This window comes from Pteropus vampyrus, unplaced genomic scaffold (genome assembly GCF_000151845.1).
Source record: "Pteropus vampyrus isolate Shadow unplaced genomic scaffold, Pvam_2.0 Scaffold286, whole genome shotgun sequence".
Lineage (NCBI taxonomy): Eukaryota > Metazoa > Chordata > Mammalia > Chiroptera > Pteropodidae > Pteropus > Pteropus vampyrus.
In genome coordinates, this window is record NW_011889067.1 from 1,878,619 (window position 1) to 1,895,766 (window position 17,148).

A 17,148-nucleotide genomic window follows, 5' to 3' on the forward strand; every position below is an offset into this window, starting at 1 on the left:
TGACCTCAGGAAGCGCCGCGGGGCCCCGCCGGGGGCGGGATGGGGCGAGAATTCCAGAGGCGCCGGCGCTCCCGCCTCCCCGCCGTCCTCCGGGGCCGCCGCCTCGCCCCCTCCGCTCCTGGGGAGGGAGGAGCCGCCGGTCGCGGGGCGGGGGGTTATACCCGGCTCGGGCCTCGCCCCCGCCCTCACACCTGGGCGGCCAGGGACTCAGGTGCGCGTCCCGCGGCGCCGGGAGGCTGGCTCAGGTAGGTTCTGGGGCTGCTTTCCAAGGAGGCCTGGCCGAGGCCCCTGCTGTCCCCGTGGGGGCGGCCGGCCTGCCTGCCGGACGGGTCTGACAGCGCTCACTTAGCTGCTCTCCTGCCGTCGCCTACTCCCTTGCCCTGGGGTGCAGACCCTCGTTAGCCAGAGGCTGTGGGAATTCTCCGCCTTGGACAGTGCGAGAGGAATTCGCTGATGTGGCCTAGTGAGGGCTGGGCAGCTGCCGGCCAGGTGTGAACACAGCAAAGAGTAGTCAAGCCTGACCCGTCTCACCTACAGTGGCCCCAGTGTTACTATTTACTATATTATTTACTATGTTGGGCTTCCACACGACATTTAATGGGTTTTTTTTTTTTTTTTTTTTGAAAAGGATTCTGTGGCTTGAAGTTTGAAAACCTCTGGTCTAGCAGTTTTTACCACCAAGGAAACTGAGGCTCAGAGAGCAAGTGACTTATCTAAGGTTACATAGCAAATGTGAGTAGAGCAGAGACTGGAAGTCAGAATTTCAGGGGAGCCTTTCGAACAGGAGGTGGCTTCGTGTCTTTTTGCCCGGAGGAGAGACGGATCGGGTTTCCCAGGCAGCCTTGTCTGCGCCAGACCCCCGGTGCCTGGGAAGCAGCCCGGACCTGGGGGTAGGTTCATTGTGGGTGCCTCGGAGCTGCTGGCTGTGTCGCGGGGTTCCTAGGGCTGGGAAAAGGGCTTTGGCTGAGAGTGTACACAGCCCGGAGGAGCGCCCACAGCTCTCTCTGGCCACAGCCGGGAAACGAGTCCCATGTGAGCCGGCATCACGGGGAGCTAGAAATACAGCAAGAACTGGGACTCGGAGGGTGAGTCAGAGCCTGGATTGGGGGTGGGGAGGAGCCCCTTCATTCATTGTTCTCAGTGCCTGCCCTTTTGGGAAAGAGGGTTCCTCGCTCCCTCCAGGATGCTGAGGCAGGGCTGTCTGCGGCGTCAGGGCTCGGTGGGAGCCCTGCCCCGCTCCCATGGCTGGGGACGCTGGGCAGAGGGAGCACGCCCTTTCTTGGGGATTGTCTAGTTGTGCCTGGAGCCTGCTTTCTTTCCGGGTGCTGCAAGGTAATTAAATAGTTGTTTAATCACCTTTAACGCCAAGCAGCTCTCGCTCCATTCACAGTCGGCCAGAACCTGGGCTAGACCCTGATGAACCCAGCCTTGCTTTGGGGGCTCCAGTAGGGCTCAGAGCACTGTGGTCAGAGGGTGGCTTTGCATGACGTCTTAGAGCTAAGGCAGCTAGTGTGGCAAGAAGGGGAAAAGAGACCTCGTTCCCATCCGCCTGTGCGCCCAGGGCCCCATATTCTCTGTTAAATGGGGGCTTGGGGGTCCCTTAACCTCCTTGAGCTGATGTCTGGCTGCCCAGCCGTTGCTCAGACCAGCTTTCTGGAACTTGGCTGCCCAAGGCACCCTGAGGCTATGGCTTCCAGGTGGGCCTGGGAGCCCTGTGGACTCTGCCTCCCAGGGTGAGGAGGAGCTGCACTGTGGATGCCTCCTGCCATCAGCTGTCAGGTTATTTTGGTGTAAACTGAAAATACTCCAGGAATTGTGTGTTGAGTCTCCCCCAGCCTGCCTGGTGGGACTGCAGGAGCAGAAGTACAGCTGGGGAGACTGGTTGTGACTAAGGACAACTCCCAGAGAAGCAAGGGGTTCCCAGTGGGGAGCCTGCCTGCCCAGCTTCCAGGGTCCTGGGTGAGCTAGAAGCTTCATTTTGCCTCTTGGCAGAGTGGCTTCCTTTGAGGTTGGGCCGCGGGAGTGGTGAGGGCATCCTGGGTCCTGTAGGCAGGCGCTGGCACTGAGACTGGGTACCTCCAGCAGCCCTGCTGGGACCACTCCCAGCTTCTCCCCACCCCAGGGGCTTGGCTTCTGGCTAGTCAGGGGCCCTTTGTGGGGACAGTTATGTGGCCCTGGACAGGGAGGTCCTGCTGTCTGTTTGCTGAAGGAGGAAAAACAACACATGGACTATTGATTCAGCCTCACCTTGGCGCTCCTGGCTCAGCAGCCAGTGTTTGCCCTGGTTGCCCGGCTCGTATTACGCAAGGCTGGTGGGCGTGGAGAGAGCAAAGGGGCTGCTGGGGAGCCTCCAGGCCCAGGCGGGACAGGGCTGGGCAGCCCCACCGTTCCCCAGGAAACAGTTGAAAAGAGCCTGGGCCCCTGACTTTGATGATGGCTGAGGGTCTGGGCCATAGAAGGAAGGGAAGCCACTGTGATCCCCTGTGCTCAGCCCACAAAGCCCCCATCCCACATAGGGTCGCCCACTCCTTCTTCCCAGGGGCTGTGTGTCTGCAAATAACTCTCTGGGGCTGGGGCTGGTTTGCTGAACCGGAAAAACCCAGTGAGCTGTGTGGATGCCTCCCATTAAGAAACTTCAAAAAGTCAACCTTTTATCCCTTTCTAAAAAAAGATCGAGGTAATTTGGAAAACATACAATGACACAAAGAGGAAAATATTAATTTTAGTTCTCATCGTCTTGAGAGAACCATTGTTAACGTCTAGTTGTGTCCTTCCAGATTTTGTTTTGTGGTTATATATAAATATCCATATGCAAATACTTTTTTAAAAAACAAAATGGAATCATGTGTACATACTGCTTTGTAACCCATCTTTTTTACTTTCATTCTGGCTAGCATTGATTCAGTTTCTGATTTCGAGTGACTCAAGCCTTGATATTGTTCATCCCACTTGCGTATTCTTGCGAGGAGAGAGGCTTGGGAGCTGCGTGTGGCCGGGTGGGGGTCCATCTCCCTGACTCCCCGGCCGACCCTGGGGGGTGCTGGGTTTTCACTCCCCTCCCCCAGAGCCCCTTTCAGGCCTGGATCCAGCCATGGAATGGGAAGGCAGCTTTAGCTCATGGCTGGGAGGGTCTGACTCTCTCCCCCTTTTCCTCCCTTGCTCCTCTCAGAGCCCGGCAGCGCTCGTCCTCCTGCCACAGCCCTGCCAGTCTCGGCCCCATGCCCCCGCCAGTCAGCCCCGGGCCACAGGCTGTGAGTTGGTGCGTGGGAGCCGAGGCCCCGTGACCAGGCCAAGGAGAGGAGGGCTCCGGGACACCGGCCACCTGTCCCCCCCATGGAGCTGAGGCCCTGGTTGCTATGGGTGGTAGCAGCAGCAGGACCTTTGGTCCTGCTGGCGGCTGATGCCCATGGCCAGAAGGTCTTCACCAACACCTGGGCTGTGCACATCCCTGGGGGCCCGGCTGTGGCTGACCACGTGGCACGCAAGCATGGCTTCCTCAACCAGGGCCAGGTAGGTGTTCTAGATGTTTCGGGTCGTGGGCTGCTGAGGGCAGGTGCTCTGGCACTGGGAGCAGGAACTGTGGGGCTTGTCTTTTCAAGAGCGTGTTCTGGGTACCCAGGGGGATGGCAGCAGTGGCTCGCCCTGTCCGTGGGCTTCTAGCATAGGTTGCTCAGAGGACCAACGTACCCCAGGGATAAAGAGTCCCCACCTTGGTCCTCTGCCCATTCTTGCTGGGTCCTGGGCAGGGAGCAGATGCCCCAACACCCTCTGCCGTTGCATACCTCCCCTTGTAGCCTATTGTCCACCCCCGTCCCCCACTTCCTCAGGGACTGACAGATGGCAAGCCCAGCTCAGTCTTCCTGCTCTGTTGCAGATCTTCGGCGACTATTACCACTTCTGGCATCGAGCTGTGACAAAGCGGTCCCTGTCGCCTCACCGCCTGAGGCATAGCCGGCTGCAGAGGGAGCCTCAAGTGAGTGCAACCCCAGCTCCCCCTGCCGCCACCCTTCTCTCTCTGCTCTCAGGAGTGCGTGCCACTGTCTTCCTCCCCCTCATCCCCTCACAGGTAAAGTGGCTGGAGCAGCAGGTGGCAAAGCGACGGACCAAACGGGATGTGTACCAGGAGCCCACAGACCCCAAGTTCCCTCAGCAGTGGTACCTGGTACGTTGCAGCCTTGGTTCCCGGGTCCTCCTCCCCCATCTGCCCACTGAGGGTCCCGTGGGTAGGTGAGGCTGACTTTGAGGGCTGCTTTCATTCTTTCTCTTTCTGTCTGCTGAGCGTTCTCCCCAGCTCCTCCTGCTAAGTCTGGGGCCAGGGGTACATTCCCAGAGTTCTTTACACTTCCACGGAGCCCAGACAACCAGTAGTGGCATTTTAAGAGCGGAGGCAGATAGAGAGTGAGGTTTTGGGGTGGTGAAGGGATTCTTCAGGGTACCCTAGCCTCACACATCTCCTAAGTGCCAAGGTGATGGAGTGGGTGTCTTCGCAGTCTGGCATCACCCAGCGGGACCTGAATGTGAAGGAGGCCTGGGCTCAGGGCTACACGGGGCGTGGTATCGTGGTCTCCATCCTGGACGACGGCATTGAGAAGAACCACCCGGACTTGGCAGGCAATTATGTGAGCAGATTGGGGGCAGGCAGCAATTCCTGGTGAGGGTGTCTAGGGTGTCCTGTTCTGCCAGCATGGGCAGGCTGCTCCTGACAACAGCCACATCCTTTCCAGGATCCTGGGGCCAGCTTTGATGTCAACGACCAGGACCCTGACCCGCAGCCTCGTTACACACAGATGAATGACAACAGGTCAGAAACGGCAGACAACGGCAGACCCTGGTCTCTGCCTCCCTCCTTTTCCACCGAGTAGGAAGGGCTGAGGCCCAGTTCAGACATGCTCTGCCTGAGAGGCTGACGTCTTTCCTGCAGTCCTGATTCAGCTGGGGCTCTAAGGGAGGGTTCGGTCAGAGCAGAGAGAGCTACAGGCTGTGTGGGAGGGGACCATGCTCACACGTGGGCTAGAGGTCGTAGGCGGAATGGTTTGCCGATCCTTCTCCTCAGGCTGTACCTGCCAGGCTCTGTCTACCGTTAATGCTGCGTTCTTGGCCCTGGCAGGCACGGCACACGATGTGCGGGTGAGGTGGCCGCGGTGGCCAACAACGGTGTCTGTGGTGTGGGTGTGGCCTACAACGCCCGCATAGGAGGTGGGTGTGGGTCTTGGCCACCCTGTCTTTGGGAGGGCCCTTCGGGTGGGGTTTTTCTCCGCCCACTTCCCATCTGGCCAGTGCCTGCCACTTTCCCACTGTGGATCCTTTTGACCACATGACTATTCCTTAGAAGATTCTTAGCAACTCAGAGAGCTGAATCACCAGTGCTGGTGGCCCTGTGCTGTGGGGCGGGTGTTTTTCAGCAGGAGTTTCCTTACATCCTCACCACCCACATGTCCTTACGTGGCAGTCCTTGATCACCACGCTCCTTTGGGAACCCAGGGTCCTGTTCTGGTCCAGATTGTGTGGTTGAAGGCAGGGCTGTTTTCCTTTTCCCCTTCCTGGGTCTCGTCTTTGAGAAGCAGAGGCAGGCCAGGGAGTTAGGGGTTCAGGGTTTCCCAGCACCAGCCTCTCCCCTCCCCCTGCCCACTGTCTGGGTGCAGGGCTGGGTGTGTTCCATGGGGTGCCTCTGGCAGCTGGACCCACGCAGAATCCCTTTCCCCACCCCACTCCGCGGCCAGGGGTGCGCATGCTAGACGGTGAGGTGACAGATGCGGTGGAAGCACGCTCGCTGGGCCTGAACCCCAACCACATCCACATCTACAGCGCCAGCTGGGGCCCCGAGGATGACGGCAAGACTGTGGACGGGCCAGCCCGCCTCGCCGAAGAGGCCTTCTTCCGGGGAGTCAGTCAGGTGAGGTGGGGATCCAGGCCCAGTCTCTGGGGGCAAGGCGGCACTCTATTTTCCATAGTTTTCTTCCTTGTGTTTTTCTGTTCCTGTTTGTTCTTGTGTTTAATTTGAATTTTACACAAAATATATTTGTTGAAAAGTTAAGGGACTAGGATAGAAAAAAAGAAAAGAAAATTAAAACCATCCCTAATTGCACTCCCTGGAATCACCACTCTGAGCATTGAGGTGGTGGTCCAGGTCTTTTTTTGCACACAGACAGTCATATTTGCATGTATGTCTGATCCACCGTGGCCTCATGAAAAACTAGGGAGTGGATAGAGAGTCCCTGAGAACGAGGCCCCAGCCTTTCCAGTCTCCAGCAGTGTCTCTTCCCGCCAGGCCTCCCCCGAGACCTGTTCTCGAGTGACCCCATCCCACTCTGTCCACAGGGCCGCGGGGGGCTGGGCTCCATCTTTGTCTGGGCCTCGGGAAACGGGGGCCGGGATCATGACAGCTGCAACTGTGATGGCTACACCAATAGCATCTACACACTGTCCATCAGCAGCGCCACACAGTTCGGCAACGTGCCCTGGTACAGCGAGGCCTGCTCGTCCACGCTGGCCACGACCTACAGCAGCGGCAACCAGAATGAGAAGCAGATCGTGAGTCTTGCTCTGAGTTGGGGCCAGGGCAGAGGCCAGGGCAGGGGCCAGGGCGGGGGCTGGGGAAATGGGGCTGCTTGCCGGCTCCATCCAAACCCATCTGCCTCCCACCCGCATGTGGCTGGGTGATAGGGGCTTTGGCATCATGGAGTGGGAACTGGGGAGCTCTCTGAGATTCTTGGGGTTCACAGAGCCATTTGTGAAGCCCCCGAGAAGTATAGACTCTCTCTAAAAACATTTATTGCTCTAAATGATCTTTAACTTCTAGTTTAGTCTCCTTGTTCCTTGGGAAACTGAAGCTCAAAAAGAGCCAAACACTGTCCAGTCCACGGCAGGGCAGCAGCTGGGACCCAGGTGTCCTGACCATGGCTCACCACACCATCTGTGGTTCTTAGGGTCTATAGGTAGAGGGAGGACAGGCAGGTCGCCTCTCTGGTCCCCTCCACTCACCACAGACCCAACACCATTGTTCTCCGGGCAGGTGACCACTGATTTGCGGCAGAAGTGTACGGAGTCACACACCGGCACCTCGGCCTCTGCCCCGCTGGCAGCTGGCATCATTGCTCTCACCCTGGAGGCCAAGTAAGTATCGGGGGCTGAGGGGCAACCCTGTCCCTACTTGCGCCCTCTGCAGGGCAGCTCTTGGTCTCCAGCTTATCTCCAAAGAGACTAAACCCAGCCTCTCCCTCTCTTCTTTGCAGTAAGAACCTCACCTGGCGGGACATGCAGCACCTGGTGGTACAGACCTCAAAGCCAGCACACCTCAATGCTAACGATTGGGCCACTAATGGTGTGGGCCGGAAAGGTGAGGACAGAGTGGCCCGGTGGCCTGGTTTGGGGATTGGTGGGGGGGGCGCTCTATGCCTCCCAGCTGACCCTGCCTTCCCTACTCCACAGTGAGCCATTCATATGGCTATGGGTTGTTGGACGCAGGTGCCATGGTGGCTCTGGCCCAGAACTGGACGACGGTGGCCCCCCAGCGGAAGTGCCTCATCGACATCCTCACTGAGCCCAAGTGAGGGTTGAACCCTGGCTGAGAGGGGGTGGGTGGGACCTGAGGGTTGCAGGAGGTGCTCATGGGTCCCTCTGAGCCAGGCTGATTGACCATCACTGTGCTCTCTGCACAGGGACATAGGGAAGCGGCTGGAGGTGCGGAAGACTGTGACTGCCTGCCTGGGGGAGCCCAGCCACATCACACGGCTGGAACACGCCCAGGCCCGCCTCACCTTGTCCTACAATCGCCGTGGTGACCTGGCCATCCACCTGGTTAGCCCCATGGGCACCCGCTCCACCTTGCTGGCTGCCAGGTGCTTGCCCTGTCCCCTGCCCAGGCTGTTTTCTCCCTTACGCCCACATGCATTCATTCATTCACTCACACAGCTGTGATGGTCACCACATACTCTCAGTGAGGAGTTGTGGGAGGGATTGTTTGCCTGTTTGCCCTATGGGACTGTCCCATTTTGCAGGAATCCCTGATTTCACCCATCAAATGCCACATCTGTGTGCCTTCCTGTGTGCAGTGCCCTCGCACATATCCAGAATCTTCTGGTTGAGAACGACTGGCCTACTGGCATTCAGAGCCAAGAGGCATTTCCAGCCCAGTGGTGGGGTGGGTGCTGCACTGGGGGGAGGGTATGTGGTCCACGTGTGGTGGGCTCGGTATTCCCTGGATGGCGTCCCCCAGAGGCCTCAGACAGCTGTATGCACCCTGCTCCCAGGCCACACGACTACTCTGCGGATGGGTTTAATGACTGGGCTTTCATGACGACCCATTCCTGGGACGAGGACCCCTCTGGTGAATGGGTCCTGGAGATTGAAAACACCAGTGAGGCCAACAACTATGGTATGCGGGGCGCCCGAGAGCTGGGGCGGTGTGGATGCCGGGTCCCAGCTCCCGCTCACTCTGGCCTCCTTCCCCTCCTGGAATAGGGACGCTGACCAAATTCACCCTCGTGCTATATGGCACAGCCCCTGAGGGGCTGCCCACACCTCCTGAGAGCAGCGGCTGCAAGACCCTCACATCCAGCCAGGCCTGTGTGGGTCAGTAGTGGGTGCTCCTGGGGGTTGGGGCCTGAGGCTGGGGGACAGAGGGTGCCTATCTTGAAGCCCAGCTCTAGGAGGAAAAAGGGTCTGAAGGGACACTGGAGCCCTTGGGATGACATAGTTTGGGGTGGAAGCTCCTGGAAACTACAGTGCCTGCTTGGGCTGCCCTGGTCCTGGGGCCACGTGGCCACATGGCCGTGGGCAGCTAAGCCGACACCCGCCTCCTCTCGTGCCGGCAGTGTGTGAGGAAGGCTTCTCCCTGCACCAGAAGAGCTGTGTCCAGCATTGCCCTCCAGGCTTTGCTGCCCAAGTCCTTGCTACACACTACAACACTGAGAACGACGTGGAGACCATCCGCGCCAGCGTGTGTACCCGCTGCCACACCTCGTGTGCCACATGCCGGGGGCCGGCCCCCACAGACTGCCTCAGTTGCCCCAGCCATGCCTCCCTGGACCCTGTGGAGCAGAAGTGTTCCCGGCAAACCCAGAGCAGCCGAGAGTCACCGCAGCAGCAGCCTCCGCCTCCCCGGCCACCCCCAGAGGTGGAGGCAGAGCCGCGGCTGCGGGCAGGGCTGCTGCCTTCACACCTACCTGAGGTGGTGGCCGGCCTCAGCTGCGCCTTCATCGTCCTGGTCTTCGTCATTGTCTTCCTGGTCCTACAGCTGCGTTCAGGCTTCAGCTTCCGGGGGGTGAAAGTGTACACCATGGACCGCGGCCTCATCTCCTACAAGGGGCTGCCCCCTGAGGCCTGGCAGGAGTGCCCATCTGACTCAGAGGAGGACGAGGGCCGGCGTGAGAGGACTGCCTTTATCAGAGACCAGAGCGTCCTCTGACGAGCGCCTGCCACCGCCCCCTTCGAGCCCATCCCCTCCTTGGGCACTTTTTAATTCACCAAAGTATTTTTTTATCTTGGGACTGGGTTTGGACCCCAGTTGGGAGGCAAGAGGGGCAGAGACAGCTTCCCATCCTACCCTTGGGCCTCCTGGCTGCCTGATGAGCGAGGGTCCCAGGACCAGATGGGGGACCGGAGGGCCACACCCCATTCCCAGCACCCCCTCTATGTGGAGAAAGGAGTGAAACCTTCAGGGCAGCTTTCCAAGGTTGTCAGGCCCCAGCCAGAGTCCTTGCGGAGTGGAGAGGGGCAGCCCATCTTTCGGGATTCCTGGCCCAGCTGCACTCTGGCCCCTTCCCTGTCCCTTTAAAGCAATAATGGTCCCCATCCAGGCAGCAGGGAGGCTGGCCTAGGGAATATGCGAAGGAGGAGGCCACCTCTCCAAGGGCTTGTGCGTACCTGACCCCGTCCCCCACCTCTGGTGAGCCTCAGGCAGAAGCGGCGATGGAAGGAAGGGACCAAGGCAAGGCAGGTGCTTCAAGGGTGCGCGTGTGTGCACGTGTGTGTTTGTCCCTTTGCTCACCACAGCTGGCTTCCCGCTGAGTGAGGCTGGCCTGGGTGAGCCCCATGCTGGCGTCCTAACCACCCTCCCCTTCAGCCAGGGCCCAAGTCCCTGTTTTCTGAGCCCGGGGCTGCCTGGGCTGTTGGCACTCACAGTCCCGGAGCCCCTGGGTGGGCGGTGGGGAGGGACGGTGGCCCAGCCGGCCTCTCCCACCTCCCACCCGATGCTGCTTTCCCCTGTGGGGATCTCAGGGGCTGTTTGAGGATATATTTTCACTTTGTGATTATTTCACTTTAGATGCTGATTTTTTTTTTTTTTTTTTTTTTTTTTTTAATGGGGGTAGCAGCTGGACCGCCCACCTTCACATACCCACTGTTCACTCTCCTGTTCCCCCAGCTGCCCTGGCCCTGAGGTGTGGGAGGCTGCAGCATATTGTTGGGGAGTGAGGAGTAGCTGAACCCCAAGTTCTGAAGAGGCCGGCCAGGCAGGCCCTAAGAAAGGGGGATCGTGGTGGGAAGGGCGGGTAGTTGTCCATGTTTCTGATGGGGCTCGTCGTGCCAAGGGCTTATGGGTCACTGGTTCTCCAAGTGCCAGGGGTGGGCAGGCGGTGGCACCATGCCCCCTCCAACACTGTGCCCTGGTGGAAAAGCACTGCCCCCCAAGTTCCCCTCTTCTGACGTGCCTTTTGCACCCCTCCCATTAGGACAATCAACCCCCTTCTGTTTGGGAGCCCCTTTTTCTTTCTCTGTACTAGCCCCTCCTGGCACCCAGCCACCTGCCCAGGGGTGCCCCCATCTCACCACCCCACTCCTTGTGGCCAGCCCGGCTGGTTTTGTAAGATACTGGGTTGGTGCACAGTGATTTTTTTTTTTTTCCTTGTAATTTAAACAAGCCCAGCATTGTTGGTTCTATTTAATGGACACGAGATGATGTTAGAGGTTTTAAAGTGATTAAACGTGCAGACTATGCAAACCAGACCTGGTCTCCAGTATGGTGATAACTGTTCTTCCCAGGAGTCCGGGACTAAATCCCGGGATGGGGGGGATGGGGAGCTAGGATTAGATGCCCACTGTGATGTCCTGCTTGCCTCAAAATGAGCCCAACTCAGGATTTTGGAGTCTGTCTGCTGAGGGGTTCCAGGCCTCCTTCAGGGAGCTGTGGGGTATAGGAGGAGACAGCAGCGGGAGACAAACACTAGGGGTTGGGACAAGCTGAGCACGTCCACCCCTACAGGACTAGTCTCCAGCAGAGTGGAGAGTAACAGCCTGTGTCCCTATTGCTCAAGGTCTCCCTTGGAGGCCTACAGTGGGGCCAGAAAGGCCAGGGTGTTCTTGCTGGGGAGACTGAGTCTCAGCTGTGTAAAGGCCTTACCTCTCTACTCCCCAACCCACCCCTCAGGTTTCCTTTGGGAAAGGAAGCCTCTGCCTGGGGTAGGGGAGTGGTGACTGGTCTACCAGGACCTGTGTCTGAGAAGCAGGCCTCTTCCAGGTAGATTTACTTGGAAATTTCATTCAAATGGATATTGGTGCCTTAGCTCTTCTTGGGGAATCCATGGGGTGGAGAGGACCTGGACTAGGCTCTCCCTTACTCTTCTGGGCCTACCTGGCTGCTGCTGGGACTGCCCACCTGCCTCAGGACCTCCAGGCTGGGAGGCCCATCACACCCGCGTGCAGCGTCACCCTGTGTCGGCTCCCACCGCTGCACCCTGGGGCCACTTCCCCCTTGTCCTTGTCCAAGGCCCTGGGGAGTGCTGCCCTTCTTGAGGCCATTCTTCCCCGGCCCCTCCTCCCTTCCGTTTCCGTGGCCCTGGCTGGCGGGCTAGACAGGGGGGGCCCCCGGCAGGCATCGGAGGCTCCTGCCCGCCCCTTCCCCTCTGTGGCCCGCCCCAGGGCCTGGGCCAACTGAAACCTCAGGAGGAGGAAGCATCGAATCAGGAACTGGCCCGTTGGCAGGGTTGGCTGGGCCTGAGTCGGTCTTCGGTGGCCCCCGGAGCAGCTGCCTGAGCGGTAACTCTCCTGAGGCCCAGGAGGTGGTGGGCGGTGGGCAGGGAGCAGGGGCAGCGGGCTGGATCCAGGCAGACAGGCATCACACCCGGTGGGGCAGGGGTGGCCCCAGGAGCAGGGCACAGGCTGTCGCTGGCTGGGGCAGGCTCGGCCCTGCCAAAGACCCTGGGCGCACACACCCCTGCAGTGGGTGCTGGGTGGAAGGGCCCAGAGAGGGAGGCTCTGGGTGGTTCCTGTTCTAGGACTGAGAAGGGATCCCCTGGCGCCAGGCCTTGGCCTGGGACACAGGAAGCAGTGAGAGCCAGTCCCAGGCCAGGCCGGCGTTTTGTACCTGTGGCTGCATTTGGGCAGGACAGGCCCCCACCTCCTGCCTATCTGCAGCTCCTATTGGCCTGGCAGCCCCCAGTCTCCCTGTCCTACTTCTCCCTCTCCAGCGGTGGCCTCTCTCCTGTGTCCCCAGGACAGCACTATGGGCTTCTCTTCAGAGCTGTGCAGCCCCAAGGGCCATGGGGCACTTCAGCAAATGCAGGAGGCCGAGCTCCGGCTGCTGGAGGGCATGAGGAAGTGGATGGCCCAGCGGGTCAAGAGTGACCGGGAGTATGCCGGGCTGCTGCACCACATGTCCCTACAAGACAGTGGGGGCCAGAGCCGGGGCGGCCCCGACAGCCCCATCGGCCAGGTGGGGTTCCATGGCCTCTTTACCCCTTCCCAGCCCTCTCCCCAGGAATTCCTGTGGTCCCTGGGATATCAGCCTGCCCCTTCCTTTCCCGAAGTTCCCTGGGTGGGCTTGGGAGCCACCGTCCTCCAAGCGCTGTCTCACCCTTCGTGTGCTGCAGTCCTGGGCAGAGATCACCAGTCAGACGGAGGGCCTGAGCCGACTGCTGAGGCAGCACGCGGAAGACCTGAACTCGGGGCCCCTGAACAAGCTGAGCCTGCTGATCCGGGAGCGGCAGCAGCTGCGCAGGACCTACAGTGAGCAGTGGCAGCAGCTGCAGCAGGATCTCACCAAGGTGGGTGGGGAGCCTGGTCATTTCTACCTGCATTTCGAGCCTCACAGGGCTGGTTTTGCACAAGAGCCCCTCAATTCACAGGGAAGTGAAAGCGCTGACCACAAGGCCTGCTCCCAGGGCCTGCTCCAGCTCCACCACAGCTTCCTTCCCATCTCTCCCCACGAGGGCTGACCTGCAGCAGGGCTTCTCCGTGATTTTTCTGTCACCCTACTGTGTGCCTGGACACAGTGCTTGGAGTACAAGGATGAGTAGTCCAGCCATTGCCTGCAGGGAGCAGGATCTGTGACTTGCCTCCCGCACTGCACCAGTTGGCCCTGGGGCTGAGAGGCAGTTGGAGAGAGATGACGCTGGTCTGTCTGCCCTTGGCCTAGGTGGGCTCCTCCCAGGGTCCCAGAGACTCCACACAGCAGCAACGTGGCCCCAACAGAGAGGTTAAAGACCGGGGCTTTGAAGCCATCCTGCCTGCATTTAATCTTGCCCAGCTCCTTGGTCTAGAAGCTGTGTGATTAGAGCTATTTACGTGTGTGCTTCGCCCTTCTAATTCAATGTGCTAGTTGGCCCCCTGTACCATCCTGCTTCCACCACTGCAAAACCCTGCCTTGCCGTGGACCAACAGCGGCCCCTGGTGGCCAGTCTCGATCCACTCCCTCTCCCAAGAAGCTTATCTAAAAACAGGGTCGGCCTGTTTTTATAGGTACTCTTGCTGGGACACAGCTGTGCCCATTTGGCTACTAGAGAGCTGCAATGGTAGAGCTGAGTAATTGCAACAGAAACTGTTTGGCCAGTAAGCCTAAAATGTTTACCAACTGGCCCATGAAAAAGGCTCATTTAGTCTATTTATTTAGCTCAGTTACAGTTAGGGAAACTGAGGGTCAGAGGAGAGGGATGGAACTGAGCTAAAGTATCCCAATGCGCAGACAGGGGAACTGGGATGAGCACTCTAGTCGTGACCATTTATTGTTCCTGCAATCAGGAACATTATTTGCAGGAATCAGTGCAGAATGGAAATGTGCGGCCTTTGTCAAAGCATTATTGAGAATTTCAAGATGGCATCAGCAGAGCATAACACCAAGCACAGAGTCCTTCTGAGTGTGGAGCTCGGTGCCACATGCCTTCAGCTGGGCCCTGCCTGCCATCAAATACCACCCCAGGCCAAAGAAGGGCAGTTCTAGCCTTCCCAGTCCACTCTGCTTCCCCCAGGGGCTCAGCCTCAACCCAGCTCCTCTGACCCTAACCTCAGCAGCAGAGGCCAGGCCCCGGAGGTCTCCAGGCCCTTTCTGCAGGACGGACTCCGGTATGCTGCCTGCTTGCCCTGTAAGACCTGTCCAGTGTTTTACTCAGGCAGGAATCCCCCATGCCCTAGGGACCTGCCAACCCACACAGTCTCTTCTCTCTCCTCAGACCCACAGCCAGGACATTGAGAAGCTGAAGAGCCAGTACCGAGCCTTGGCACGGGACAGCGCCCAGGCCAGGCGCAAGTACCAGGAGGCCAGCAAAGGTGTGTGGCTTCCCTCACCGGCAGGGAGGGAGTCCCGAGACAGCCTTGACCTGTCCACAGGTATCCAGGGAGTGGGGAGTGCCCAGACCTCTGTGCTGTCACCCACACCCCCCCTCACTCGGCAGACAAGGATCGTGACAGGGCCAAGGACAAGTACGTGCGCAGCCTGTGGAAGCTCTTCGCTCACCATAACCGCTATGTGCTTGGTGTGCGGGCTGCGCAGCTGCACCACCAGCACCACCACCAGCTCATGCTGCCTGGCCTGCTCCAGTCACTACAGGACCTGCACCAAGAGATGGCATGCATCCTGTGAGCCCACATCCCACCGTCACCCCCTTACCCTCCTACCATGCCCCAGAGACAAGGTCCAGAAAAGTTCAGTCTTGTGAAAGTAGGTGGTCATGGAATCACTTGAGACCGGGCCCCGGGGCCAAGGATTGGAGCCACTCGATTTATATCTGAATGACGTTATTTCAGGGCCTCTTATTGCAGGGTCTTATTGTATTTATCGAGCACCCATTCTAGGCTCTGGCAAACAGCAAGAAAAAACGAAAAATACCTGCCTTCTAAGATCAATGGTATTAGAAAAGAGAGAAAAGAAAGTCAATAAGTAAAATAGAAAGCAAGTTAGAAGTGGCAAGTGCTACGGAGAAAAATAAAACAAGAAAGGGGGATTGGGAGGCAGTCATAAATAGAGCGGTCCGAGAAAGCCTCAGAGATGCAGGAGCAAACCAGGGTATGTCGAGAGAAAGATCGTTTCAGAAAGGGGGAGCCGCAGGCCATCGTGAGGACTTTGGCTGTGTTGAGAACAGAATTCAGGGGGCAAGGACGAGGTAGGGAAACCAGACAGGAGGCTTCTGCAGTAATGCAGATCACAGCTCATGGCTGCTCGGACCCAGCGGAAGAGAGAAGTGGTCAGGTCCTGGGTATATTTTGAGGGTGGAGCCAAAATATTTCCCTATGGACCGGAAGTGGGGTGTGAGATAGACGAGTCAAGGATGATGCCAAGGAGTTGGTCCAAAGCACCTGGAAGATTCAATGGCCATTACCTATGGGAAAAATGGGTTCAGGAGACAAGAAAAGGAGTTCATTTTCAACTAGTGGAGTTTGATCTCTGACAGGATGTTCTGAGAAAGTGAATTGTTACTTGAGACTGAAGCTCTGGGGAGGTGCTGGGACCGGAGACATAAGTGTGGGGGTCACAGCACATCAATGGCTTATGCATATTGGAGCCCCAGAGCCCGGCTGTCGGGCTGGCAGCCCAGGGCAGGCATGATTGTAGCTCACAGTTAAACAGCGCTTCGTGTGTACCACATACTCTGCACACAGATCTCACTATGACTCCCAGCACCCCCTTTACACATAACAGGAAGTAAAGATCAGAAGACATGCAGTGATTTGCCTGTGAGCATTGGGCTGGTGGTAAATGATGAGGTGGGGGCTCAATCCCAGGACCGACTCCAAACTCAGTGTCAGGTCCCCTGAGCTTCTCAGCCTTGCCTAGCCTGAGGCCTCACTGACCAGCGGTCCTGTTTCTGGGCAGGAAAGAGATCCTGCAAGAATACCTGGAGATTAGCAGCCTGGTGCAGGACGAAATGGTGGCCATTCACCGGGAGATGGCTGCGGCCGCTGCCCGCATCCAGCCGGAGGCCGAGTACCATGGCTTCTTGCGACAGTATGGGTAAGCCCCTCCTTGCTCCTGCTCCAGTCACTACAGGACCCGGGCTGTTGGCTTGCTCACTGATGCGGTAATGCCCCCCGCAGGTCCACACCTGAGGTCCCACCCTGTGTCACCTTTGACGAGTCACTGCTCGAGGAGGGTGAACCCCTGGATCCTGGGGAGCTGCAGTTGAACGAGCTGACCGTGGAGAGCGTGCAGCACACGTGGGTGCCGTGGTGCGGGGCCTGGGGTGGACACTGTGCACATAGAGCTGGGGCTTGTCTCGGCTCTGCAGGGCTGCTTCTGAGGGGCTGGCTCTAACACTGCCCTTCCTTGGGGACACAGGCTGACCTCAGTGACAGATGAACTGGCGGCGGCCACCAAGACAGTGTTCAGCCGGCAGGAGGTAGTCAGTCAGCTGCAGCGTGAGCTGCGGAATGAGGAGCAGAACATCCACCCCCGGCAGCGGTGAGTGGGTCCCAGCTACAGCAGCCTCCCGCCCGCCTGCCCACCCCACTGATGGCTGCCGGCTGCATGCTGAGCCCTCTGTTTCCTCACTCCCACCTACCTGCTGGCAGGGTTTACCTGCTGGGCAAGAGGCAGGTGTTGCAGGAGGAGCTGCAGGGGCTGCAGGTGGCGTTGTGCAGCCAGGCCAAGCTGCAGGCCCAGCAGGAGCTGCTGCAGGCCAAGCTGGAGCAGCTGGGCCCCGGTGAGCCCCCGCCTGTGCCGCTCCTGCAGGACGACTGCCACTCCACCTCGTCCTCGGTGAGCGCCCCACCGCCCACTGTGGCCACCCTACCCACCGGCCCAGGCTGCGCTCTTCATTTTCGCCCTCCCCCTCCCCAAGCCTGGCCACTCGCTGACGTCTGTCCCTGGCCCCAGGAGCCGGAGCGGGAAGGGGGAAGGACGCCCACCCTGGAGATTCTTAAGAGCCACATCTCAGGAATCTTTCGCCCCAAGTTCTCGGTGAGTGGAGTCCGGCCAGACCCGCACCTCTGCCCTTCTCCAAG

The 17,148-nt window shown here is 58.9% G+C and overlaps 2 protein-coding genes across 8 annotated transcripts in view; both read left to right on the forward strand.

The window, feature by feature from the left end:
• FURIN (furin, paired basic amino acid cleaving enzyme) overlaps nt 1-10,944 on the forward strand; it is a 19,372-nt gene extending 8,428 nt beyond the window's left edge. For 2 of the 5 annotated variants that reach the window (XM_023520952.1, XM_011376157.2), the window contains 15 exons: nt 3,170-3,510; nt 3,875-3,973; nt 4,067-4,162; nt 4,491-4,619; nt 4,725-4,801; nt 5,108-5,196; nt 5,721-5,893; nt 6,319-6,531; nt 7,013-7,113; nt 7,233-7,336; nt 7,429-7,546; nt 7,659-7,838; nt 8,250-8,374; nt 8,461-8,571; nt 8,814-10,944. In XM_023520952.1, coding sequence (XP_023376720.1) covers nt 3,334-3,510; nt 3,875-3,973; nt 4,067-4,162; nt 4,491-4,619; nt 4,725-4,801; nt 5,108-5,196; nt 5,721-5,893; nt 6,319-6,531; nt 7,013-7,113; nt 7,233-7,336; nt 7,429-7,546; nt 7,659-7,838; nt 8,250-8,374; nt 8,461-8,571; nt 8,814-9,406 — 2,385 coding nt within the window. In that variant the 5' untranslated portion in view covers nt 3,170-3,333 and the 3' untranslated portion in view covers nt 9,407-10,944. Of the gene's footprint in view, nt 1-29; nt 246-628; nt 891-3,169; nt 3,511-3,874; nt 3,974-4,066; nt 4,163-4,490; nt 4,620-4,724; nt 4,802-5,107; nt 5,197-5,720; nt 5,894-6,318; nt 6,532-7,012; nt 7,114-7,232; nt 7,337-7,428; nt 7,547-7,658; nt 7,839-8,249; nt 8,375-8,460; nt 8,572-8,813 lie in introns of those variants that run through there. The other 3 variants (XM_011376153.2, XM_011376152.2, XM_011376156.2) reach the window with 3 other exon arrangements.
• A 147-nt stretch (nt 10,945-11,091) lies between these two features.
• Nucleotides 11,092-17,148, forward strand: part of FES (FES proto-oncogene, tyrosine kinase) — a 12,425-nt gene continuing 6,368 nt past the window's right edge. For all 3 annotated transcript variants that reach the window (XM_011376149.2, XM_011376150.2, XM_011376151.2), the window contains exons 1-10: nt 11,092-11,973; nt 12,431-12,649; nt 12,807-12,980; nt 14,382-14,478; nt 14,604-14,787; nt 16,022-16,159; nt 16,243-16,362; nt 16,484-16,606; nt 16,717-16,903; nt 17,021-17,104. In XM_011376149.2, the coding sequence (XP_011374451.1) occupies nt 12,440-12,649; nt 12,807-12,980; nt 14,382-14,478; nt 14,604-14,787; nt 16,022-16,159; nt 16,243-16,362; nt 16,484-16,606; nt 16,717-16,903; nt 17,021-17,104 (1,317 nt within the window). In that variant the 5' untranslated portion in view covers nt 11,092-11,973; nt 12,431-12,439. The remainder of the gene's footprint in view (nt 11,974-12,430; nt 12,650-12,806; nt 12,981-14,381; nt 14,479-14,603; nt 14,788-16,021; nt 16,160-16,242; nt 16,363-16,483; nt 16,607-16,716; nt 16,904-17,020; nt 17,105-17,148) is intronic.